Source organism: Spermophilus citellus (assembly GCF_964194105.1).
Source record: "Spermophilus citellus genome assembly, chromosome: 7".
NCBI classification, from domain to species: Eukaryota; Metazoa; Chordata; class Mammalia; order Rodentia; family Sciuridae; genus Spermophilus; species Spermophilus citellus.
The window spans coordinates 54,282,069-54,308,240 of NC_138188.1; the positions used below are offsets into that span (position 1 = coordinate 54,282,069).

The 26,172-nt window shown below is 38.2% G+C and overlaps 1 protein-coding gene across 1 annotated transcript; it reads right to left on the bottom strand.

Annotated features, from left to right (window-relative positions):
* Positions 1 to 956: 956 nt before the first annotated feature.
* On the bottom strand, positions 957 to 24,552 carry SELENOT (selenoprotein T). The gene is made up of 6 exons (XM_081301215.1): positions 24,252 to 24,552; positions 10,162 to 10,272; positions 9,427 to 9,553; positions 7,056 to 7,143; positions 4,977 to 5,130; positions 957 to 4,266 (listed from the first exon to the last, which is right to left on the bottom strand). Exons 1-5 carry the CDS (start codon positions 24,386 to 24,388, stop codon positions 5,006 to 5,008), a joined length of 588 nt encoding a protein of 195 aa, XP_081157341.1. The 5' UTR covers positions 24,389 to 24,552; the 3' UTR covers positions 957 to 4,266; positions 4,977 to 5,005.
* Positions 24,553 to 26,172: the final 1,620 nt, after the last annotated feature.

The following is a 26,172-nucleotide window of genomic DNA, read 5'->3' on the forward strand; positions in this document are numbered from 1 at the left end:
CTAAAAGTACACATTTTCTCTAGTCATAAATTTAAGAATCATTCTTGTTTAATGTGAAAATCAAGGTCTGATGCCACTGTAAAGTGAGTAGAACATGGTCATACTGTCACCTGCTTTGCTCTAACAAAACCTAGCTACTCAAACCAGTTATTGTAAATTATACTCAGAGACTTAATATTTCCTTTAAAAACATTCTGAAAGTTTTAAAATACCAACCCAGCAAGAGAGGACAAGAGATTAATTGGGACAATTATGCTGTTCTCTTAGAAACAACCCCATCATTGCGTTCATCCCCTGAGTTTCCACTGTACAGAATTTGTGTTCTTATGAGGTCATTCTGTAACCATGAAGCAAATGAGCAAACTTCTCTAGGCTGAGTCTGAGTCTTGCATTCTGCTATGGTACAATGCTGCTCAGGGTGGCCCACAGACAGACAGTACTGGCATTATGCAAAGTATCACGTTCTATTTTAGACTGTCTGAATCAGAACCTCTAAGGATGGGGCCCAAAAATTTGTCCCCGTGATTCTTAGGCACATTCAAGTTTTAAACTCCCTGATGCAGCATGTTTGCATCATTACCTTGTGGCATGAATGACATCACAGTCTTCCCACTAATTTTGGAACTGATTCATATTTTTCTTCAAGGTACAGTTTGAAGCTGGGTACAGTGGTACACACCTGTGAATCCAGCAACTCAGGAGACTGAGGCAGGAGGATCACAAGTTCAAAGCCAGCCTCCGCAATTTAGTGAGGCCCTAAGCAACTTAGCAAGACTCTCAAAATTTTAAAAAGGGCTGTGGTTCAAAATTAAAAAAAAAAAAAAAAAATTTAAGGGATGTGGCTCAGTGGTTAAGCACCCCTGGATTTAAGAAAAAGATACAGTTTGAAGGTAGGTCAATGTATTTATAAAGTAAATGCTTATTTATTGATTACTATTTGCTTTTCTGAAGCCTGGGGGGCTGAGACAGGGATTATCACAATTCCTGGAAAAGGCTCAGCTAAATTTTTTTAAAAGTATCTAGTTCTTGTTCTTTCTTCTGAGATTGTCAAACTGGTCATACTGGAAACATAGGAAAAGGACTTTTCTGTTTCTCCCCAGATCTGGGGAAGTCAGTGTGAATTTCTCAGGAACTCTGGAGGATGGGAGCAATACTGGACAGAGCCAGAGACGACACCACAGAGTCTCGCAGGACTGAGCAGCGTGGAGGCACCAGTGGGCCAGGGTGTGAGGAGTCTGTCCCAGCACTGGCAAGACCTGAGCGATGGCTGGAGCGTGGGGTTGCCTGTGAACACTGGTTGGGTTAAGAAGCCACCATTAAAAAGCAAACATTGGGGCTGGGGTTGTGGCTCAGTGGTAGAGTGCTCACCTTGCATGTGCAAGGCCCTGGGTTCAATCCTAAGCACCTCATAAAAATAAAGAAGTTATTGTGTTCAACTACAAAAAAAAAAATAATAAATAAATAAATAAAAGCAAACATTGCAGCACAACTTTTACAATGCAAAATTTACTAAATATAGTTACCAAATAATTTTTCTACTTTATAGATTTAATTCCACAAAATATGGGTCCCTTTCACACTGCTTGATTATTTTCACAACACCAGAGATAATTCCCAAACTTTACAGTTCTTTACCTGTTTCTCTCGAGATTTGTCTTTATTTTGGGGGTTGCGGGAGGGCCACTGGACCACTGAGCCACATCCCCAGCCCTATTGTGTATTTTATTTAGAGACAGGCTATCACTGAGTTGCTTAACACCTTGATATTGCTAAGGCTGGCTTTGAACTCGGGATACTCCTGCCTCGGCCTCATGAGCCACTGGGAATACAGGCATGTGCTACAGCGCCTGGCAGACTTTTCTTTTTAAAATATCAAACTATGTCTAAAAATCCTGTAGACTTTTTTTAAAATCTGAATTATTTTATATGATGACAAAAGGATCTTGCCAACCATCAGGGCAAGCTGGCTAACACTGAAAGTAAGAAACAACTATCACTGGGAATCCATTAGGTTTAACAGTTGTACAAGCTGATCAACTGCTACCATCCATAATGCTAGTGCCACAAGCAAATAAGGCCATTTATATTCTGAAAGCTCATTTGTCTGTACATCTTACACAGTGAGGTATAAAGTCACGTTTTATTAACTATTTTTATTATTAATGTAACAAATAATTTCTTCCACAATGGCAACTGTGGTAAAAAATGCCAACATCAGTCAACCTGCCAACATATCCTATGGTCTTTTAATTAATATAGTGCATAGACATTTATAAACTACACAGCCATACCAATTTATAAGCAACTAATAATTTTGAAATGTTAGAATATAATAAAGTTACACTGCAAATAGTTTATTTTCCTCATATTATTTTTTCATATTCACATGACCCACTTTTTTATCAGACTCCATTAAATTCTAGATTTAAATAGAACTAAGCATAAAACAAAATAGCTCTTATCAGTGTCTAAGCCACTTAAAGTTATTCTCTAAAAAACAAGTTATTCAACCCAAGGCAAACATGGAGAAAGTTGGAGCTGAAGCTTTGGTTCCCCATAGTTTGATCTGTTAAACCCATGGGAACTTTTAAGATTCAGTTTTTTAGTAGCTTCATGCCATAAAGGTAACTGTCACTAGTGGAATGTCCATTAGCCAAAGAAAGACCCCTAGACACATTCGACAGGGTGTTCAACTTGCAGAAAATGGGGAGTTTGGAGTGGTATGCAATCAGATTAACACGTTTTTAATTCTTAGTCAAAACATAAATATTATACCTAAATAACAATCTCGAAGGAGCTTGAAACTTAAATCATGAACTAACTAACCTGAAGAACGTAAAGGTTCTACTCAGAATGGAAATGATAACTGCTTGGCCAGTTTTCTGCAGTGAATCACAGACTAACATCGTGCAGTCAGTTCAGAGACTGCAGTGCTCCTCCCTGAGGGTGTAACAGTTAGGCCATTACCTGACATGTGCTTCAGGACACCCAGTGACAGCAAAACAGGTCAGTCCTATGACACACAGGGTTAGGTCTTGTAACTCTGAAGTGTTAGATAAAACCAATGTTGGGTTTTCCTCATAACTTTTCCTTGAATCCTTTTATTTACATGAGTAAATCCAGGCCTACTTTGGGCTCTCCATGTTAAGCCTGTGGAAGCTGCGGCTGCTGCTGCTCGATGGCTCTTTTTCTACATTATGGTCCTATTTCTGCTAAATTGTCCTTCAAGTCTTAGTCAATTTTAGTTTTCTAAAAACTCTTCTTTTTAGAATACTGAAACTATCAGTAAATTTAAATTAATCTTATTTTTCAAATACAACAGAATTCTGATATCTGATGCTGGGTGATTTCTGTTCACTTAGTATCAATGTTGTAAAGAGATTCAACTGAACTTTTATTTAATGAGGTGAGTTTCAACTCTAAAAATGGTAAATTAACCTCTTTTTTTTTTGTGGGAATCTAAAGTGTAACCCTTAGGAGATTATCTTTAAGTTAAAAACACAAAATTAGGCCGACGATGATTAAATACAATGTTAACAAGTACATTGAGCAATAAACTGAAACTTTTTCATTTAACTGACATCTGCTAGTTTTTTATTAAGTATAAAGGCCAGTTAATCAATTCATTAGATTGGTCAAGGCAAGACACCTGAACTACACAACAGAATTTAAAAAGCAGTTGGTTTTGTAGTAGTTCTCTGGTAATCACACACGCACGCACACATACAAACAAATTGGTAGAGTACTCTGGATATTAGATTCCCCCATAATCTTGTATAATGCACTGTTCACAATCTGCAGTTTTTTGATAACGATATAAATTGGACATGACCAAATTAGAGATGACTGATAAACTCTTTTGGGAACTTTAGCTGTATTCCCCCAAAGATTGACTTTAAACAAACAAACAAACAAAAAAAATCATATAAAAACACAAGATTTAACAGACACTTTGAAAAAAATCAAATTGTAACTCAATTTTCTACTTTTTAAATATGACTAAGTAGTAATGTCTACATTTTTAAAAATGACAAACTATTAACTGGGTGAATCTGGGTTGGGGGAAAGCTATACAGTATTATTGCACTCCACGAATGTGCAGAATTCCAGAACGTGCCAGCACAGAAAAACTATTTTGCATTGAGGTTTTCCAAGAGGTACAACGAGCCTGCCAAAAAAGCATCTGGTCTGTACTAACAGCTGGCTGTCTTCAGTACAGGCCTTCATAGTGTCAGTCACGCTGCTCTTGCAAAGATCCCTTAATGTCTGAAAGATATACAGAAAGGAATACTCCAATTACCACCCTGCAAAAACTCTTATTAGAAAGTCAACTAACTGATCAGAAAAGAACCGAGAACAACTCTGCTGAGAAAAAGCTAATCAAAACTCCTCTTTCCATATTCACACATTTGCTTATAAGTTTCCTATCTTGAACATGCTAAAAAATTTGTGTACTCTTAGAAACTAATTAGCTGAAGGTATGGAGAGGGTACGTATACTCTACTGTATCAATTCTGGCTAACCGCAGTTCAGAGTTTAAAGAATTACATTAAAAGGCCTTCAAGATAAAATTACTAACACAACCTTACTTAACTTTGGCAGGTTCAAACTCTGTTGATATATAAATCTCAATGTGGGCTGGGGATGTCGCTCAAGCGGTAGCGTGCTCGCCTGGCATGCGTGCGGCCCGGGTTCGATCCTCAGCACCACATACAAACAACGATGTTGTGTCCGCCAAAAAATGAAAAATAAATATTAAAATTCCCTCTCTCTCTCTCTAAAAAAAATGTGTTCCTTCCTTTCTTCCTAAAAAATAAATAAATAAGTAAATAAATAAATAAATCTTAATGTAGGACACATCCATCTGTTTAACCTTAAATTGGAAACTTAAGTGATAATATGTGTAATATCTACTAACACTCATGATAAGAATTAACAGAAACCCCTACAAAACTAGTATCTTTTTAAGTACTTACAAAAGAGTTTTCAGTGCTGATAGGTGGGGCTATGATCGATGATGCGGAATTGAATCCATGTGCACGTTGAGTTTCATTTCATTGTCAAGAATTTGAACAAGTTGTTGCATGGATGGAAGATGACCAGATTCCAGCTTAGACCATACAGGCACGTCTGTAAAACATAAATAGTACCCCCATGCCAAAATTAAAGATAGTTCTATAAGAAACATTCATTCCACAAATATTTATCAAGTGTCTATGTACTCAACTGGGAATACAAAGGTGAGCAGAAGCTCCTGTTCTTAGGGAGTTTACACTCTAGAAGAGGAAATACCAAGACCTACATAAATAGCTACATCATTAAAATTGTGTACTAAAAGTAAAACTAGAAAGTTCTCTAGTGCTCCACTGCTGACTAGTCAGAGAAGCAATATCATTTAAACTGAGATCTAAAAAGTAAAGAAAAGTTACCAAGATAAGAGTGAGGCTTGGGGCTGGGGCTCAGCGGTAGAGCACTTCCATGGCATTTGTGAGGCACTGGGTTCAATTCTCAGCACCACATATAAATAAATAAAAATAAAGGTCTATTGACAACTAAAAAATATTTTAAAAAGGAGTGAGGCTTCATGAGAGCAGGAAACCTCTAAGACAGAGAAGTGTAAAAACTAGATGGAAACCCTGTGCAGTGAGTGATCCAAAGGGTAGCTGGAATGAGGCGGAGGGAGACAGATGGGTGGGGAGAGTTAGACTGGGGTTAACAAACTGCAACGAAACAAGAAACAAACATTTTTTCTAGGAATACAGTTTCTGTCACAGCCATTCAACTCTCATGGCAGCCTGAAGAATGTGCACACTGTGTTTGGGTGAAACTTTATTTATAACACCGGCAGCAAAAAGAGTATGAAACACAGGACACAGTTTACAGACCCTTAACTAGATCTTGCACAGCCTTTTGGCCATATTAAATATTCTGGTCTTTATCTTGGAAAAAGTAGTAAAGCCATTTAATGAATTTGACATACTCAAGTGACAAGATGAAATCCGCATTAAAAAACAAACAAAAAACCCCTCTTTTAGAGCAGATATTGGCAATTTTTTTCTGTAAAAAGCCAGATAGAAAATATTTTAGCTTTATGGACTAAGAAATAAAATCAAGGGTATTATAGAGGTATAATTATGTAACTAGGTGCTCGCTTCGGCAGCACATATACTAAAATTGGAACGATACAGAGAAGATTAGCATGGCCCCTGCGCAAGGATGACACGCAAATTCGTGAAGCGTTCCATATTTTTTGTATTTGGGGTGAAAATGGGAGTTCAAAACACAATTTGAGTCAAATGTATGAAAGATGATATATCATGAGCTATGTAATGCTTTAAATAATCAATAAAAAATACAATTAAAAAAAATTATGTAACTAGAAAGAAAAATTTCCATGATTTTTCACTGATGAATCTAAGACCATCAGTTATGAACACAGCTTTGAATTTCATATGATTTCTATATGTCATATTCTTTTGTTGTTGCTTTTTAACTAATTAATTATGTAAACATGGTTGTTAGCTAATGGCCCCTATCTGCAGAGGGCAACAAGTTAACTGCAGCACAAACTAGCATGATGGCAGTGAAGTGAACAGAAGGAGATTCCTGAGCCATTTAGAGGACAGAACTGAGAAGACCTGGTGATTGACCAAACATGGGTAGTAAAGGAGAAGTTAAAAGAATCAAATATGCCAGAAGAGAAGCAAATTAACAGCATACAGGAATTGTAGGGAGCAAAAGTAATCAAGAGTTTACTTTGGAGCAGGTTATGTTTAAGGTTCCTGAGTACTACACAGAGAAAAGATAAGGACCAGACAGATAATGTAACACAAGAAGAGAGCCAACCCTTCAAGAAATTCTAAAAATTCAAGTAGAGGTAAAGACAAGAGAATAAGTTAAAATTTTCTAAATTCTGTTTCTGGATCTTTGATTTTTATCAAATAAACCTCTCATATCAACTTTAAAGAAGTATCTCTTATGAAAAACAGAAAAGGCTTTTGCTCACTAGAAATCACTTAAAATGTATCACAACATGCAAACTATTCAAAACCTACCATTTAAAGTTATCTCAAATGCACCTGTTGACATACACTGGTTCTCAATCATGTTGCTTAAGAAGAAAACCATCATACATGCATAGACCTAAAAGAAAATATAATCGAGCACAACAGGCAACAAAGTCATTTCAAAGTTAAAACATGACAACTTAAGACACAGTAATTTTTTTAATAAATGGTATCATTCTTTATTTGTTCAATACTCTTTTAAAATCTGCTTTAAAAGTTTCCACACGACTACTTCTGTTATTCCATAGGTTCAGACAACACCCACAGAGCAAGGAAACTGGAGCACCAATTTATAGCTCTACAGATGTTAAAGAACTTACAGAGGATGCTCACACTATACATAGAATTTCTATGAGACAGCATAATAACCAGTTTACAAAAAAATGCCAGTATAAGTAGGGTTCATTTTACCGTTTTTATAATGCAATATATGAATTCACAAGAGACTAGTGACGCAATAATCAGTAACTTCAAGCATCCAATACAATCTTTTATGTTTCAAACAAATCATTTTAAGTCAAAAAAAAAAAAAAAAAAAAGAGGTGGGTGAGAGCGCACTGGCATATTAGTCATTCACTGTGAGAAGGCAAGTCTATGCTCTCCCCAAAGAGGCTAGAAGCTCTACCTTATGCACAAAAAGGTTTTTTTTCTTTTTCTTTTTTAGTTGTAGTTTTTATTTTTATGTAGTGGCCTCATGCACACTAGGCAAGTGCTCTACCACTGAACCACAACCCTGGCTCCCACAGAAGAGTTTTCATTTAGCAAAATCACCAAACTAAAAGTTGGATATAGTGAGAAAGCCAATTCACAGCAAGCTGTTTCAGAAAAATGTCTACAGCAGACAAGAAAGAGCTTTCCCTCTGCTCCACTTGAGTTAGGTGGATTTTGATTTCCTAACATTTGGGAACATGAGTCTACTTTCATGGAAATAAAACACAAGGAACTGTCATAAAAGTTACAGCTTGTTGCCGGGCACAGTAGTGCACACCTGTAACCATAGCAGCTTGGGAGGCTGAGGCAGGAGAATCACGAGTTCAAAGCCAACCTCAGCAAAAGCGAGGCACTGGGCTGGGGTTGTGGCTAGGGCTTGCCCAGCATGCATGAGGCACTGGATTTGATCCTCAGCACCACATAAAAATAAAATTGTGTCCACCTACAACTAAAACAAACATTTGAAGAAAAAAAAAGTGAGTGCTTAACAACTCAGTGAAACCCTGCTCTAAAGAAAAAACAAAATAGGGCTGGAGATGTGGCTAAGTGGTTGCAGGCCTATGAGTTCAATCTCCAGAACCAAAAAAAGCTACAGCTTTTAAGAATATTTTTCATAGCAGAACAACAATGGTGTACACATCTACAGAGGTAAAATGTACAAAGGACAATTTGGAATCAATTAAGTATATCACAAAATATTATCAGCAGTAAGTGCTCAGCTTCCCATTCTTAATCCTTTGAAAATTAACATTTTGTTAATGACAAGGCAGACACACTTCCAATTAGAGATAACAAACACTTGAGGAGTTTATGCTAAGAGTCTTGCCTATTCCTGGAACCAAGTGGTTCCCTAGGAGAAGTACAACTGTGTCAGGAGTCTGGTAAAGGAATTAAGCCTAGAGCTAAAGGACAAACTGTACAGAGGGCTCCACAAGAGAACCTGCCCCAGGGGAAAGCATCTAAGTGATTCCCCACACAGAGATACATAAAATTAGATCCATTTCTGATAATGGTAGAAAATTCAGGGAAACAATGACTTTAAGTAAAATAGATGAAAATAAACATACTCTAGAAAGAATATATACTGTAAGACTCTACAAAGGAAAAGAAAAATAGCAAAGGAAACTCAAGATTCTTAAGTACATTTACATTTATTCTTTCTGGCAATTTGCCAAACAAAACAGGAAGTTGAAGAACAAACAATTGAAAACAGAAAGGAGTTTTAATAAAAACCAATTAACAGAAACATTTTTTAATATGAATCAATCCATTAATGGCACATTAGTTGGGATAAAAGGTCAATTATATATATATTGTATTTTGATGACTATGACATGACCTAAATTATATCAAAATCAGGTTATAAATTATTTTGTGTCCAGGTTCTTCTAAAACAATATCTCCCTTTATGCCCCCTAAATAAAAGGGTAAGACCATTACCTTAAATATATTATTTTTAAGGCATAATGGAAACTGAAGCCAAGCGAAGTTAAGTCCTTGCCCAGAAATAAAGTGACAAAACTGAAATAACGCACATTTATTAATGTAAATCAGTGACAAGCACCCCATGCCCCAAAGAAAAATCCATTACAGCCTTGTAACTGACAACCTAAGAACCTACAGTAGCCACAGTTATTGAGTCACATACCTTATTCTCCTGGCCCCACTGCCAGATACTAGGAGCCTGCATGCCAAAGAAAGCAAAAGGGTCCTTGCCAACAATGATCAAGCCTATTAATACAAGTTTGAAGATTGACAGGAAAGAGGCTATGTGTCTATCAAAAGAAAAAAAAAAAAGAAACCATAATTTCTCTTTAAAGTTTAATATTCAAGTACATGTATATAAACATTTTCTACAAATCTAAAAGTTACTAATCATTAAAAAGCAACTAAAGTTTATTGTACAGTTTTAAAACAAAATGTTTAATCTTTTAAGTCAATCTAAAAATAAAATTGAAAGTTATATAAAGTGGCCTTTAAAAACATTATCATTTTAAGACAGTTCAGAACTTAATATCACTGATCCTCTATAAAATTTTGGGAAGGTGGGGGTATAATTCAGTATTAAAGAATATGCATAGCATGTGTGAAGTCCTGGGTTCAACCTCTAGTATCAGTAAAAGAGGGGATTCTTAGCCTATTTTCCACATTAAAACTACATAAGCAAACACCTCTTTAAAAGGATTGTCATCTCTGAAACAACCTCATTCCTTTTTACAGAAAAAGTCTATATAAGCTTACTACTTATAAAGTAGCATTCTCTGCATACTACTGTAACCAATTAAGAAATTACAATAATCAAAGAAAAGTAATTGAAACAATTCACAAAAGCTTGTAAAGTCAACTAAACTGTTTCCCTTTTAAGTTACTGAAGTTTACTTACCTATAAATTGGTTGAGGGAGGTAATTCTCTCCTTCGATTCGGATGTCTGGGTACCGCTGACTAATAACCCGCATGTACTCCTCAAACACCCGCCTGTAACCTCAGGAAACACTGCAGAAAAATAAGTGTTTCCATTAGGGTTGAGAATACACCTAGATTTATTCTGCAGTCAGAAAAAGGCTAAAAAGTATTACTAAGATTAAATTTCTTTCTCAAGATCCATCATAAATTAATGACTGAACCCATATGATGAATACAGGGAGTTTTCTTCCTTTTTACAAATTTCACAAATTTAAGTTACTTTACCTTCAAATAACTGCTCCCCCATTATAAAAATCAAACTTTTATAACTTTGGACTATTGTTAGACAACAGCAAATACCTTTCTCTCTCACACACACACATACATATACACACACATATTCAGTATAACTCACATATCACTTTGGCCTTTAAAAAAAAATCAGTGATATGAAAACAACTCTCATTCATCTGAAATAGAACTTTCAAATATGGGTTGCAAAAGTGTATAAAGAACATCAAGGTATGAGACATGAAACTGGCTTTCATTCTACTCTGCCTCAACCTGGGTAAGTTAGTTTTGCACAATCATAAGAGAAACTTAGGCTGGACTATTAGATCCCTTCTTATGCTAAAATTTAAATCTACTTTGTGAAGGAAAACAAAGACTGGGAAGGTAATTCTCAGCAACATGACAGGACTCTGGAAATTAAGTCAACAGCATCTAATCTTCTCCATGACAAAAGTCTCTAAACAATTTACTTTCAGATGCAAGCTGCCCCAGCAAGAATAGGGAAATATGCTACCAAGAGCATATCTGAAGAAAAGGAGAAAAAGAGCTTGCAAATTCAGGTAAACTGTCAAGCACTTAAACGTACTAGGTTCTCAATTAAGGAATACATAAATACCATAAAGTGACAAAGTCATCACTTAGTACAGAGGAAACAGGGTCAGCAAGTTACAGTGGAGTAAAACCTAAGAAAAAAAACCCCAACGACCACCATTACCAACCCAAGTTGGAAAAGCACAGAGTTTACACTGTGATAGGGTGAAACAATATAAATGTTAGTAGATCCCATGTAAGAAAACCTGCTTTAAAAAAAAAGCTACGCATGGTGGTGCACACCTGTTAATTCCAAATCCCAGCAACTTGGAGGCTAAGGCAAGAGGATAGCAAGTCTGAGGCCAGCCTTGGCGACTCAGTGACACTTTGTCTCAAAATACAACAAAAAGAGTGAGGTTGGGGATGTAGCTCAGTGGCAGAGTGCTGACTTACCATGTCCAAAACCCTGAGTTGATTCCTAGCACTACCAAAAGAACAAAACAAGGAGGGGTGTGTGTGTGTGTGTGTGGGGGGGGGGGGGCTCAGTGGTAGAGGGCCTCTCAGTTCAATCCCCAGCATCAAAAAGAGTGAAAGAGGACTGGGGTTATAGATCAGCAGTAGAATGCTCACCTAGCATGTGGGAGGCCCTGGGAATGATCCCCAGTACCACATAAAAATAAATAAATAAAGGTATTGTGTCCAAATACAACTAAAAAATAAGTATTTAAAAAAAAAGAGTGTAAGACAAATTTGACTGTCATTCTTTAGAGAAAATATTTCCTTTACTGTTAGAATGAAATTTTTTCAAGAGTAAATCTCTAAAAACATATGAATTTTTTTCAGAGATAAACCTCTACAGCTAAATATTTAAACAAACTTACAAATCTCCAGATGCCTTTTCTTTTTTTTTTCTTTTTTTAGAAAGAGAGAGAGAATTTTTTCATATTTTTTTTTTTTAGTTTTTGGCGTACATAACATCTTTGTTTGTATGTGGTGCTGAGGATCGAACCCGGGCCGCACGCATGCCAGGTGAGCGCGCTACCGCTTGAGCCACATCCCCAGCCCTCCAGATGCCTTTTCTAACATCCACCTAGCCTAATATTATTATTACATTATATTTTTATTCTTTTTAATCAATATCCTGAGCTTTTTTCTGAGTTCATATTATTAAACTGATGTAATTCCAAATTTATAGAAGAGTTATAAGAATGGTACAAAGATCCTAGGTAAATCCTATACCAGATCACCAGGTATTAGTATTCTGCCATTAGTTTCTATAATAAAAGTTTAATGTTTCTTTTGTTCTGAAGCTATTACAAAAATAACCTAGACAACCTTAAGCCTAACCATTTTAAAACCAAGAAATGCCACCTGATTTCAATGCCCAAATTGGCACTGGTGTCTACAATGGAGCTGATTATCTAAAATAATAGTATTTAACTTTTTTTTGTGCGTGTGTGTACCAGGGATTGAACCCAGAGGCAGCTTAACTACTGAGCCCCATTCCCAGACCCTTTTTTAATTTTAAATTTTGATACAGGGTCTCACTAATTTGCTTTGGGCCTCACTAAGTTGCTGAACTTGTAACCCTCCTACCTCAGCCTCCTGAGCCCCTGCAATTACAGGTGTACACCAAAGTATTTAACTTTTAATGCAATATTTGAGAATGAGAGACTTGGTTAATTTAGTTGAAACTTCTTTTTCATAGATGAAAGGGGAGAAAATGAAGCCCAGAGAGATCAAGTAACTTTTGCAAGTATACATTCATCTAAGATTTCACTTGTTCAATTATCTATGGAATGCCTATCATGCATCAAGCACTGTAATTAGGCAGTGGTTTTTAGCAGTTGACACTGATAGATGCTGCCCTTAGTATCAGGACTGAAATATAGCCGGATTTTATGATTTGGGATCCTGGGCCTTTTCTACCTGACACCAAATACAACAGCTACATGAAGAAGAGCCATCCTTTCCTGTATCTGGGAAGTCTGCTCCCCTTCCCCACAGTGCCAGCACTGGGTACCCACAGAGCTGGACTCTGGACTGCAGAGATCTTTGAGGCTCCTTCATGATGACAATACAAAGACTCTCCACATAGGAAAGTCAATCTTGTGGGCTCCCAGCAGTACCTAAAGGAAAGAGAGGCGTGTCTGAGTGCAGGAAACACTGCTGGTCAGACTCCTCCCAGTGACCCACTTTCTCAGCTATGTGCTTAAAAGCCTAAATTGACCCTTTGTTCTTCTAATCTAAAGTCTTCAGTTAAGTTTCAGACCTTGCATGAAATTCCAAATAGAAATGGCCTGTAATCTCACAGTCCAAAAAAAGATTTTAGGCTAATACTTTTCTATTTCTGAAGAATGAAGTGTTTCCAAGGCTGCCACACATGGTTTGACATGTTGTTTGTGCAATTCCTCTTTGTATTTGCCTTCAGACTAGTGAAGAAAAACCAAAGAACTTTTTTCCAGTACAGCTGTTTTCCCTCCAAATAATTTTCCCATCTTAAAAGCACTAATCATGACTACAAACAGATGTTTTCCAAGATGAAACATACCTAGGGCTTGCTGAGGTGGCCAACGCTAAATTACAGTCACAGATGGTAAAGAGCTAGTAACCATTTCACCTCTGGCATCAAACCCAGCTCTTTCTAATTACTCCACTCTCTCTGGCTCAGGAGTACATCTAATCCCATACATGTGAACATACTAAAAATGCAGCAATGGCTGTCTATTCCTGCTGCCACCAAAGGTTCTTGAAAAATAAGTCTAATTCTTGAAAAGAAATCTTAAAGTCTCACCACTTTGCAAAACCCTTTCTAGTAATAGAGACAACTTACTATAAAGGACTCAAATATTGCTACTGTTTGAGTTAAAATAGTTTTCCCACAGTACTTTCCCCAAAGATTTTGCAAATATATTAGATGTAATGTAATGATCAGAAAGGAAGTTTGAGGAACAGAGAAAAAACTCTTGTCCATGATATTTCAAACAGATACTGTGCTTTTAAAGTCCATCATGTCTCCTCATTCACAGTACCAATAATTTCACTTCTCTCTACTACATCTGCTGCTAACTGAAGTCAAATATCTACTTTCATCAAACCCAAACCTGTCCCACACTCCTACCTTTCACAGCCCCCATATTAAAAGAAAGACTGGGGCTGGGTCTGTGGCAAAGTGGTAGAATGTGGTAGAATGCGTGCCCCACATCACAAGGATCTGGTTTCGATTCCCAACATTACAAAAAAAAGAAAGAAAAAGAAAAGAAGATACCATTAACAAACTCTTAGACACTGATTGCTATGAAGTAAATACTTGTGATTTTCTGTTTTCATTATCTCTTCAACTCACCTTTCCCCTTTTATTAGCAATATCCACCCCACCGCCTGACCTGCTACAGGATTGGGTCCTATTTACATGAGACCAAAACCTAGCACATGTTCCAGAAATGCAACCTTCAGAAGAAGGTCCACAGCTTCTTTTCTAGAAAAGAAGAAGGTTGATTTTAAAATGTGACTGTTAAGTGACATTTAACATTAGTCCTGCTAGATGGAGGAAAGTCAATCTTTCAATAGGACTGAGAAGAGAAGATAAGCCAAACTTCAGAGAAAAAGTGTACATTTTACTGAGTAAAGTACAGATATGAATCAGAAATGTGAACAAAGCCTTCTCAGGTTTTTGAGTTCCCCATTTCAGTCTTTGATGCCCTGTGGCTTCTGCCTTTGGGCTCCAAGACCATTCTTTTAGAAATCTTTAAATGCATTCCCAATCACTGTCTATCCTCATTCAAATAGGTTTCTACTACTTGCGTCCCAAAGTTTTCAACTAATATTTTCTGCACACCTTGAAGACAATCATAAAGATATTTTACAAATACTAGTTTCTGTCTACAGCACTAATCATCCCTAGCAGCTCTTTGATTATTGAAAACTGACTGCTACATTTTTAGATGTCTCCTTGTTCTGTTCGGTATAAGGTAGTAACAGACATCATGTGGAGCATATCACTTGCTCTAAGTGTTTTAAGCAATAAAATATGAACAAGGTACTCCATAAATCACACAAGAAACAAGATGCTCAAGGAGCAAATAAGAAGCTAATCTGATAAATTACTTTTTTAAAAGATGCAAGCAGCTGGAGAGGATTAGGAGAGATAGTAGAATTAACTGGTCATAACTTTCCTAGCCTTGTGTTTGTATACATGACCAGGGTGACTCCACATCATGTATGACCACAAGAGTGGGAACCTAACAGAATAAGTTATACTTTGCGTATATTCTGCCAAAATACATTCTACTGTCATGTATAACTAGGAAAAAAAAAAGATGCAAGCAGAATTTCTCACACACTTCAGACTAAGATTAAAAAACATAAATCAGGGGCTGGGGATGTGGCTCAAGCGGTAGCGCGCTCGCCTGGCATGCGTGCGGCCCGGGTTCGATCCTCAGCACCACATACCAACAAAGATGTTGTGTCCGCCGAGAACTAAAAAATAAATATTAAAAAATTCTCTCTCTCTCTCTCTCTCCTATCTCACTCTCTCTTTAAAAAAAAAAAACATAAATCAGAACATGTTCCTTTTTCAATTTTTTTAATATTATTATTTTTTTTAGTTGTAGTTGCACCCAATACCTTTATTCACGTGTAGTGCTGAGGATGGAACCCAGGGCCTCACATGTGCTAGGCGAGCGTTCTACCACTCAGCCCCAGCCCTTTCTTTCTTTCTTTCTTTTTTTTTTTAAGAATTGCAAAAACAACACTAAAGAGGTGACAGCTTATTAGGTTAAGAAACTGTGTGATGAGACAGCTGACTTCCTTTCCAGTGCCCACCATGAGAACAAAACACAAATCCTGAAGTGGCTTTGGAGCAGTTCCAACTCCTGGCTGCTACAGTGAGTGTGCTCAACTGTCACCTGAAATGAGCCTGCAGGTGAAATTACAAAAGGGGGAGAAGACAATTTTAAAAAGCACCCAAAAGAGCTTCCTAGTTTGGGCAATAAATTAAAACAGAACACAATATATGTTATTTTCTTATTAGTATAATGACTTACTAAAATGCAACAAGGGCGAATTTTATGGCATGTGAATTATATCTAAATTTTTAAATGTATAAAAAAAGATAAAAACTAAATAATAAGTGTAGGACTTTGACAAAGAGACAATTCCTTCAAAATGCAGATAAATCAGGGGCTGGGATTGTGTCTCAGTGGTAGAGCACTCGCCTACCATGCATGATGCACTGGGTTCGATACTCAGTACCACATAAATGTAAAATAAAGATATTGTCTCCACCTAAAACTAAAAAAATTTAAAAAGCGGATAAATCACTATTTATCAAATATCTTTACTGAGTCACTTTGAATGGCTGCATACAATATAACTGTTAATAAAAAAAAATACTTTCCAAGTAAAGTGATCAAATTCCTTCCCCAGCAAGAACTTAAGCAATTTATAAATTGGGGAGGAGAGGTTGCCACAGGGTCAACCACGGTAGCCTACAAAATACCGTACCCCCCCCCTTTTTTAAAGCAAATATTGACTGTTGACAGATATCCTAAGCTCCAAAGATAAGCATCAAGCAAAACACAAAAATTTATGCATCTTTGCCACTGGTAATGTTCTAATAGCAAATAATGCTATAGTTTGTTAGTTGATAATATCTAAAGCTGTTTCTCTTGTCTTGCTTGAGAATAGAGAAGAAAAAAACCTGAGGGATTATAAAAAAAAGTCACAAAATTAAAGAGCAGAAAAGTAACAAAAAGATTAAAAATAAGAGCAACTTCAAAAACAATCTGCAATAAGCAGAAAAAGGGATGTAGAGGATTGCAGGAAAACTCAAAATCAAAAAGCAGAATTAAAACATATTTTGAGGATCCAGCAGATCAAAACCACAATGAACTGTGAACTTACATGTACTAGGATGGCTACCATCAGAAGAATAGAACACAGCAAGTATTGGTGAGGGTGCAGTGACCGGGATCCCTGTGCATGGCTGGGGCAAATGTAAAGTGGTGTAGCCATTAAGGAAAACAGAATGGAGGTGCCTAAAATTTTAAAAATTAAGAGTTACCATATGATCCAGCCACTATGGTTTGAATAGAATCTGTTGCCTTCAAATGGCATGCTGAAATGTGACTGCCACAGTGGAAGTGTTGGGAGGGGAACCTTCAGAGGGGTCCAGACTTGAGAGGGGTTAATTCTGGGAGAAGAGCTAGTTGTGATAAAGCAAGTCTGCCTGCTGTGCCTTCTCTCTTCCTGGCTCACTCCCTTTTGCCACTGGTGAAGTAGCATGGGCTTCGCCAGTTTTGGAGCCAGGCTTTTAAGACTTCCAACTTCTAAAACCTTCAGCCAAAATAAACTTCTTTCCTTTGTTAATGACAGGTTTCAAGTATTCTGGTTCAGTAATGTTAAAAAAAAAAAATGAAGACACAGGTGATCCCACTTGTAGGTGTACATTATACAAAAGAATTCAAAGCAGGATCCTTTTTTCTCCCCCTTTTTTGTGGTGCTGGGGATTGAACCAAGGGCCTTGTGCATGCAAATCAAGCACTCTACCAACTGAGCTATATATCCCCACCCCTCAAAGCAGGATCTTGAAGATATATTTGTATACCATGTTGATCATAGCATTGCTGACTACTGTGAAATAAAATGTCCATCAGCTGATAAATAAAGAAAATGGATGGATTTATTTATCTACATACAATGGAATACTATGCTGACTTAAAAATGGGGAAATCCTGCCATTTGCTACAACATGGATGAAATTTGAGACCAATACACTAAAAAAAAAAAAAAAAAAAAAAAAAATGTATGATTCCATACACCAATAAAGTATCTAAAGTGGTCACAACCGGGAAAGAAAAGAGAGGGGAGTTAGTGCTCAGTAGGGATAGAGTCTCAGTGCTGCAAGATGAAAAAGTTCTAAATCTCCTGCACAACAAAACGTGAATAATGAACAGTGCCCTTCAAAAAGGTTAATACGATAAACTGAATGTTATAAATTTTTACCACAATTAAAATTTTTTTTTTTCAAAAACATATCTTGAAGTCCTAAGGGGAAAATGATGTGGTAGAAAATTGAAACTGGTACAGAAGGCCAATAAACAAAAATTACAAAAAAATCTGAATAGTATCAATAATGAATTGATCAGATTTTGTTTCCTATTAAAAAAAAAAAAACAAGAAAGAAAAGAAAACCTTTCTGAGAGCCCACCAAACATTTACAACTACTGAGCATCATTAGGTCACAGAGAAAACCCAATAAGCAAAAAAAAAAAGCAAATATCATTTTGGGACAAAATAGAAAAATTTAAAAATCCACTTTATGATGTTCCAGAAGTTTTAACTAATTCAAGTATGTCAAAATTTAAAATGTGATACCTTTGACATAATCACATTATGCTTCTGTGGGTTTATTTTATGGAAACAATGGAGTGAATATGCAAAGGTATTTAAGAATATTTATCTCAACAAGTAACTTTATGAACAATTCAGGAAAGCCCTGGTTAAATAAGGGCACATGCACTCTATGCAATGTTATGCCTATGGATGGAGAGCTATATTTACAGACATGAAAAGTGTGGGGTACGCTTTTAAAAAGCATACAATTATGAGCTTACTCATGTAAAATTACATCACACTGTGTCATTCTGAAGGAATGCTGCACAGTATACAGGGTACCTTACTTTCCATTTCCATTTTTGGTCCCCTCCTCCTGCTGTATGCTAAGTCAGCTTCGTTTGTATACTTCTAGCTTGTGCAGCCCTTTCTCTCTATCTCCTGGAGTTCCCCACACCCTTTAAGACTTGATCTCCATCTGCTCCTCTGCAAAGCCTCCCAGCTCCCAGAATAAGGGAGCCTTCTTTCCTCTAACCCTCTATTACACATCTCATTGAGAACACTTATTCTTTTTACTATAAATACTGGTATATCTGTCTCTCCTACTTATTGTTAAAAAAAAAAATCACATCTTCCTAAGAATTGAAAAAAAGGGGGTAAACAAATGGCATGGGAAAAGGAAGCATAAGCAAAAAAGTTTAGTGTATGTCACTATCACTAAGAGAACCGATTATCAGTGGTTCGAAGCAAAACCTACATAACAAGAAGTCTTCCTCAGCAATTCCAAGCTGCACCTGTCATGAGGAGGAATGTGAAAACAAGACTGCCCTTTTAGGAAAACAGGGAAAGTGACCATCAGAGAAGCCAGAGGGCTCCAACTACACTCTTAACTGACAAAGAGAGAAAAGAAGATAAACAAATATATGTGCTTTCACTTTCTTCCTTTAAGTCTTCTAACAGTACAACATAGAATATCAGAGGTAAATGGAAAGCAACCAACATTCTCTCATTATACAGATGAACAAGCTGAGTGCTGATGAGATGACTCATTTACCAAACATTACTCAGAGCATAAGGGTTAGAATAAGAACCTGGTCTCCAAACTGCTAGCCCAGAAAATGAACGGTTCCTGTTCAAGATAGTCAAAATTTATAGGGATATCCTGGATTTAAAAAAAATATTTTTAGTTGTAGACGGACACAGTAACTTTATTTTGCTTATTTTTTTTTTTTATTGGTGCTGAGGATCGAACCCAGTGCCTCATATGTATGAGGCAAGTGCTCTACCACTGAGCCACAACCCCAGCCCTATCCTGAATTTTTACATGATAACATTTGACTTGATTTTCTAACAGTCATCTAATGGCAAACTGTAAGAAAATGATGTTTCAATTTTCTGTAATAGAATATGAAACTTTAAAATCATTCAGTCATATTTTACCTACATCTAAAAGCTTTGAACTAAGCACTTCATTCATTATTAAGGAGAGACAACTATTATGTGCACAATGTTCAATTAGATGTTGCAGCTTTCTGTTCTGTAAAAAAAAAAAAAAGGCAAAAAACTCAAAGCAAACAAAATTATAAATTCCATATAAACTTTATAAAATTTTAAAAATCTAAACCATCAATAGGTGTAGCCACTACTATTTTTTTCTCTGACATTCTACTACTAATAATAGTCTGCTGTTATTTGATTCCAAGATGCATATTTTCCTATAGTTACCATCTTTAAAAAAAAAAAAAGAAACAAAATTAAAACCCACAGGATTTATCTTATGACTATTACTGTGATATAAATGATAGTATATTTTCTTTCTAAATGATATATAAAATAATAGTGCATCCAACAATCCATTGTATCTTTGGTTTGGCGAAATACAGCATCTGCTAACTTTTCTAGTTTGTTACTACAGGTATTCTGGAATGATTAACATTTCTTTGTGGAGTTTTTGTTCAGACTATTACGTTTTCAAAGTTCAGGATTCCAAACCCAGATACAGTGGAGCACAACTATAATCCCAGCTACTAGGGAGGCTAAGGCAAGGGGGATTCAATCTTGAGGCCAACCTGAGCTACTGAGCAAGACCCTCTCTTAAAATAAAACAATTATAAAAAGGACTGGGAATGTGAGACTTGTCTACTAGGTGCAATCCCCAGCACTTTAAGAAATAAGTAGATAAAAATGAATCAAGACTCCTCCTCTTCTTTCTCACCAAAAAACTTTTGTCTTCATTCTGGGGAATGGCACAGCATCATCGCCAAAGTCAGAAATCATCTTGGACAGTTCTCGCTTCAGGACATCTCTCCAATATCCTTGGGGGGTGGGGGGGATTGGTTCCAAGACTTGCCCCCCAATACCAAAAATCTGCAGATGTGCAAGTCTCTTATATAAAACAGTGTAGTATTTGCATACAACTACCCACACCCCCCTGTATACTTTGAGTCACCTCTAGATGACTTACAGTACCTAAAAGTATCAATGCTGTTAATAGTTGTGCTGTAGGGCATGATGATAAGAAAAACTTGTGTATGTGTTCAGTACACATGCCACTTTTCCCCCTCAGATATTTTTGATCCAAGGTTGGCTGAATCCATAGATATGCAGCCCACAGTTACAGAGGGCCAATTGTAATTCATCACCCACAGCTGCTAAATTTATCTCCCAGAGAGCTCTCAAACCTCTATGCCTTCGCCCTAACAGCTCCCTAACCCAAGCTCCATCATCTCTTCCATGGACAACTCCAGAAGCCCCACTCCATGCCTTCCCATAATGAAGCTAGCTGGTCTCTCTCACACAGGGCCTGACAGACACTCAAAGTCCTATGCCGCTTGCTCTTCGAAGTCGGCTGGGTTTCTCATGTAAACTCTGTTCTTTCCTGTCACTGTCCATTATTCCCATTACCTATAAAGCTCATTCCAAATAAATCTTATCACTTGAATCCCAGTTCAAAATTTGCTTCCTGATCCCAACTAGACTACTCTCATACCACCTAAACTGCAGTTAGAACTTGGATGTCCTACAATTACAGCAGTGGGTAATTAACAAAATTTGACAATTCTGCCATATTCTGCTTATGTTTTGAAATCTTAACTTCATTTAACCAACTTTTCTCAGTAGTAATCCAACTGTCACATGTTCAAGTAAACATCAACTGTAAAGGTTGTAGTCAGTAATCTCTTTAAACTGCAGCAACTACAGATTTGATTACATGTTAAATCATATACATGGAAAAAAATAAACACATGCCAAATATCATCCCTTTGAATACACACATAAAATGCAAAGCAAACAAAGTTAACAAGGGAACTGTAAGCTCTATTAGAGAAGGTTTTTATGCAAGTGTGGTGCTTCGGTGGGCCTCACACATGCAAGGCATGTGCATGACCACTGAGCCCTTTTTATTTTATTTTGAGATAGGATTGCCCAAGCTGGCCTTAAATTTGCAATCCTCCTGAGACAGCCTTCTAAGTAGCTGAGATTACAGGTGACCACTGTGCTGGGCAAGAACTTCCTTTCAATGCTTAGTAACCTAAATAACCGGGTCAAATTTTTCACAAATATAAAATCAATGTCTTCAAAATTACCAAATTCTATCGTTCAATCAACCAACAAAAAAGCCAAAGACTCAGATACAAAGAATACTACTGAACCATTTTTGCAAACTTTATGAGGTATCACACCTGTCTCATTCACCAGGAAATCTTTGAGTACTAATAAATTTATTCATAAAGTATATATGAACACAGAGTAGGAAATGCTGTCACAAGCTTGACCTCTCCCCAATTTGATTCCATTGTGTGCTGTACTGCTATTTCATTCTAACAATTATAAAAATGGTGTAATTACCAGATATGTTGAACTATAGTTATTTAGCAAAAACTACATCTAATAAATTCAAAACACAGAGCAAACTAAATCAATTGAAAGTAAAAGTAGTGCTTTCATAAATGTTAAGAAAAACCGCATTTCGTAGCACTGAGATTTCAAACGAAATTTCATTTTTCATGCATTTTATCCTGAACAACATTAGCTTCCTCTCCTTTCCCAAACTTGCAAATGAATGTTCAAAGAATCTAAAAAAACCAGAAACTTAATATTCACTTTATTACAAACAGATTAATCTCTGCAGGGGAAAAGCAACAAACAAGCAGCTAAATTTAATCTCTATTTAGTAGGACATAATAAGTTACTTCCCATGTGTATATTAAAAAAAGAAAATGGAAGCAGGGCATAGGGCAAACGCCTGTAATCCGTGGCTCAGGAGGCTGAAGCAGGAAGATCAGAGTTCAAAGTCGGCCTCAGCAAAAAAAAAGACCCAGTCTGGAAATAAAATACAAAACAGAGTTGGGGATGTGGCTCAGTGGAGCACCCTGAGTTCAATCTCCACTACCCCTCTCCCCACCAAAAAAAAAAATGAAAGCACTTTTGTTATGTAACATGTTCAGAATGACTGCAAATGAAATTCTGTAGACTTCAGAAACAAATCATATTTAAAACAAAATTTTAAAAAAGTTAAGCATCTAGATATCAAGTTATGAATTTTTTAAAAAAGCTCAATGAGCACCCCCTTCATGGTTATACACATACTCAGAAGGCTGATGAAAGGAGAAAAACAAGTCCAAGGCCAGCCGGAGCCACTGAAGGAGACCACCTATTAAACTGAAAAAGGGCTGGGCATGTAGCTCAGTGGTACAGTTTGCCTAGCATGTATAAGGCCCTGGGTTCAATCCTTAGTACCACAAAAACAACCAACCAAAAAAACCTTCATATGAAGGCCTGTGTGCCCTGCCCTATATTTTGCTTACACATTTTGAAAACCTTGTTATGAATACTTTCAGTAGAAGATACACCTTAAACTGTAACAAGAATTCCAGTGCATGAAAATCTAAAAGAAGAGTATTTTGAAAAGGCAAAAGCACAAGCAAGAAATAGGACAGTAGAATATAGAAAAATATAACTAGAAAAGATCACTCTTTTTAAAACCACTTTCACACTTAATCCTTAACAATCTTTTAGGTTGTTAAAATGATCACCACTTTCTAATTAAAAAAAAAAAAAAAAAGTAGAGTGTGTGCTCCGCATGGCTAGGTCCTGGTTGGCTCTCCAGGACGCGCACACACCCTCAGACCCTACTGTCATTTCTTAGTTATTATATGAAATATGACATATTCCAAGCACACAGTTAACCATAATGTTCTTTTTTGTGATTCTTGTAACCAGAAATAAATTAACAGTTTTCATTCCAAAAATAGTTTCACCATCTTATTTTGACTCTGGTTCAAATGTCACAAACTTAAAAAAAAAAAATCCTTGGTTTTCAGTGATGAAGCCAAACGCAGGTGGAAGGCGCGGCACCGAACTCGGGGTCCGACCCAAGCAAGGGGCTGGGAAGCGATTTGGGACGAACCGGGGCAACGCCGACATTCCAAAGGCTAGGGCTCCGCGGGCGCGGGGCGGTCCCCACCTTGCGACCCAGCCGCCGCCCGCAAACCGGGCACCGCCGCCCTGGCACCGCGGCGCCGGGGCCAGGCGAACCGTCCCGCCGCTCGAGCAACGGCTCCCACCCAGGGCTGCCGCGGTCACTGAGGCCCGGCGCTCCGGGTCGGCCCCGGCGGGTGACAAGCCGCACCCGCTGCGCTGAACGCCGGCGTGGGCTCCGCGTGACACCGCCAGCGGCCCTCGTCCGCTCCCGCAGCGTCCACCCTTCTCGCGCCCTCCCGCCCCGTCCCGCCTTCCCAGCCGGCAGAAGGCAAGCGAGCGGTTGTACCCAGGATTCGAGCGCGGCCGCGGCGGCCCACCAGGGGCCCACTGCGGAGGGGCGCCGGGAAGACGCAGCGGAGACGCGGCGTCTAGGCCGTGAAGCCGGGGCCTCGCGTAAAGCGCGACGCCAGGGCCGACGCATCACTCACCAAATCTGGAACTTGAGCAGCGGCCCCGTAGCGTACTGCATCTTTAACCTCTTGCTGGGCACGCCGCCCAGGTTGGCCGAGGCCTCGCTCCGGGCCACCGCCGACGCCGCCACCAGGAGAAGCAATAGAAGCCTCATCTTACTCGAGACTACCGCCTCGGCCGCCTTCAGATCGAGACTGCGGCGGCCCAGAGCCTCGCAGCCGGCGGCTCCCTATGGCGCAGGCGCTGTCCGCCGAGGGCGGGAGGGAGGCCGCGCCTGCGCTCGCGCCGCTTGGGGAGGGAGCCCGGAGCTGTGCGGCTGCTTCACCCGGCACTATCTTGGACGTGTGCAGAGCAAGGCGAGGGGGTGGCAGGTGCAGCGGGGCTTGCAATTACTGCCTGCTGCAGGCTGGGGTCTGCGTGCAGTGTTACCAGTCCAGCTGCCCGAGAAAGGAGTGCCTTCTCTGTCCAGCTCCTTCATTGCCTTTTACTCCCTACTTCGTTTTTCGACCTTCTCCCTTCGTTTTTTGCTCAGTGATCTTGGGAGAATCTCTTTGCTTTGCTTTTCTTCTCATTTCACTTGTAAACACCTGATGACCTCACTCATTGTTACGTTTGAGAACAATGAAAATTCATATCAAGGAAAAAAGATGACCAATAATCTGTTCTTGTAATAAGGAACCAGTATCTAAAAACACAAATGCATCCTTAGAAATTTTCTAAAATTTATTTTCTATTTTTTCTTTCATTTAAATCTGGTTTTTCTAAAAAAAAAAAAAAAAAAAAACCTAGCAAACTTTCAAAAATAATTCTTATTCGATTTGCTTATTCTGTCGTTGATTTTTAAACTTTAGACTTTTCTCCCCAGCAGTTTCAGGTTCACAACAAAATCGAGCTCCAGGCACACGTAGCCTATGTGCCCCATTATCAACAGCCCTTTCTAAGGTGATGGGTAGTTATAATGGCAAGCCCACATCGGCACATCATTATTCCCCTAAGGTGGGATAGAAGAAACAAAAAACAGAAAGAAATCCTAAAGAAAGGGCAAGGAAGCTGGGTGCAGTGGCGCATTCCTGTAATGCCAGTGGCTCGGGAGGCTGAGGCAGGAGAATTGCGAGTTTTCAAAGCCAGCCTCCACAATGGGGAGGCACTGAGCAACTCAGGGAGACCCTGTCTCTAAATAAAATACAAAATAAGGCTGGGGATGTGGCTTAGTGGTTGAGTGCCCCTGAGAAAGAAAGGAAGGGAGGGAGGGAAAAGCAAAGAAATTTGGTTTTTTGTTGTGGTGCTGGGGATTGAATCCAGGGCCTTGTACATGGCAGGTAAGTATGCTACCAACTGAGCTATTTCCCAAGCCGGGAAATCTAATTTTAACCTGAGGTTTCTGCCTACCTTTCCAAGCCTGTCACTCCTGAAGCCAAGCTCTAGCCCAGATCTGTCACTCCCAAATTTCTGGGACATCTGAACATCTTGCAGTTAACCATAAATTCCCTTACTTATAATTACCTTATGCACTGTTAATTAGCCCACTAATATATTAAGCAAACGGCAGATATTTTAAGAAAACCTAAAATTTAGGGGACTTTCCAGTGTTAAATTGATCAGATAATTGAGACCATATCAGCCTAAGAATTCTAAGAATGATCAAACCATAAACAATCTTGTGATCACCAGACTGATATGAGTCCTACATTCCTTCCCATACACAGCCCTCACCAAGTTTCCTTTAAAAAAGGAAGTGGGAACCCCAAAATATGTCTCAATCTTTAGATGGCCCACATTCTCTTCTTTAATGTGTATTTCTTGGTTTATCCTAAAAGACATCTTTCTCTTGGAAATAGCCCACGTTCTCCCTTGAATGTGCATCTGGTTTCCTAATGTGTCCGTGCCTTTACTGATACACCCTGGAAATCAATATTGGCCACGTAGGTCAAGGACTTC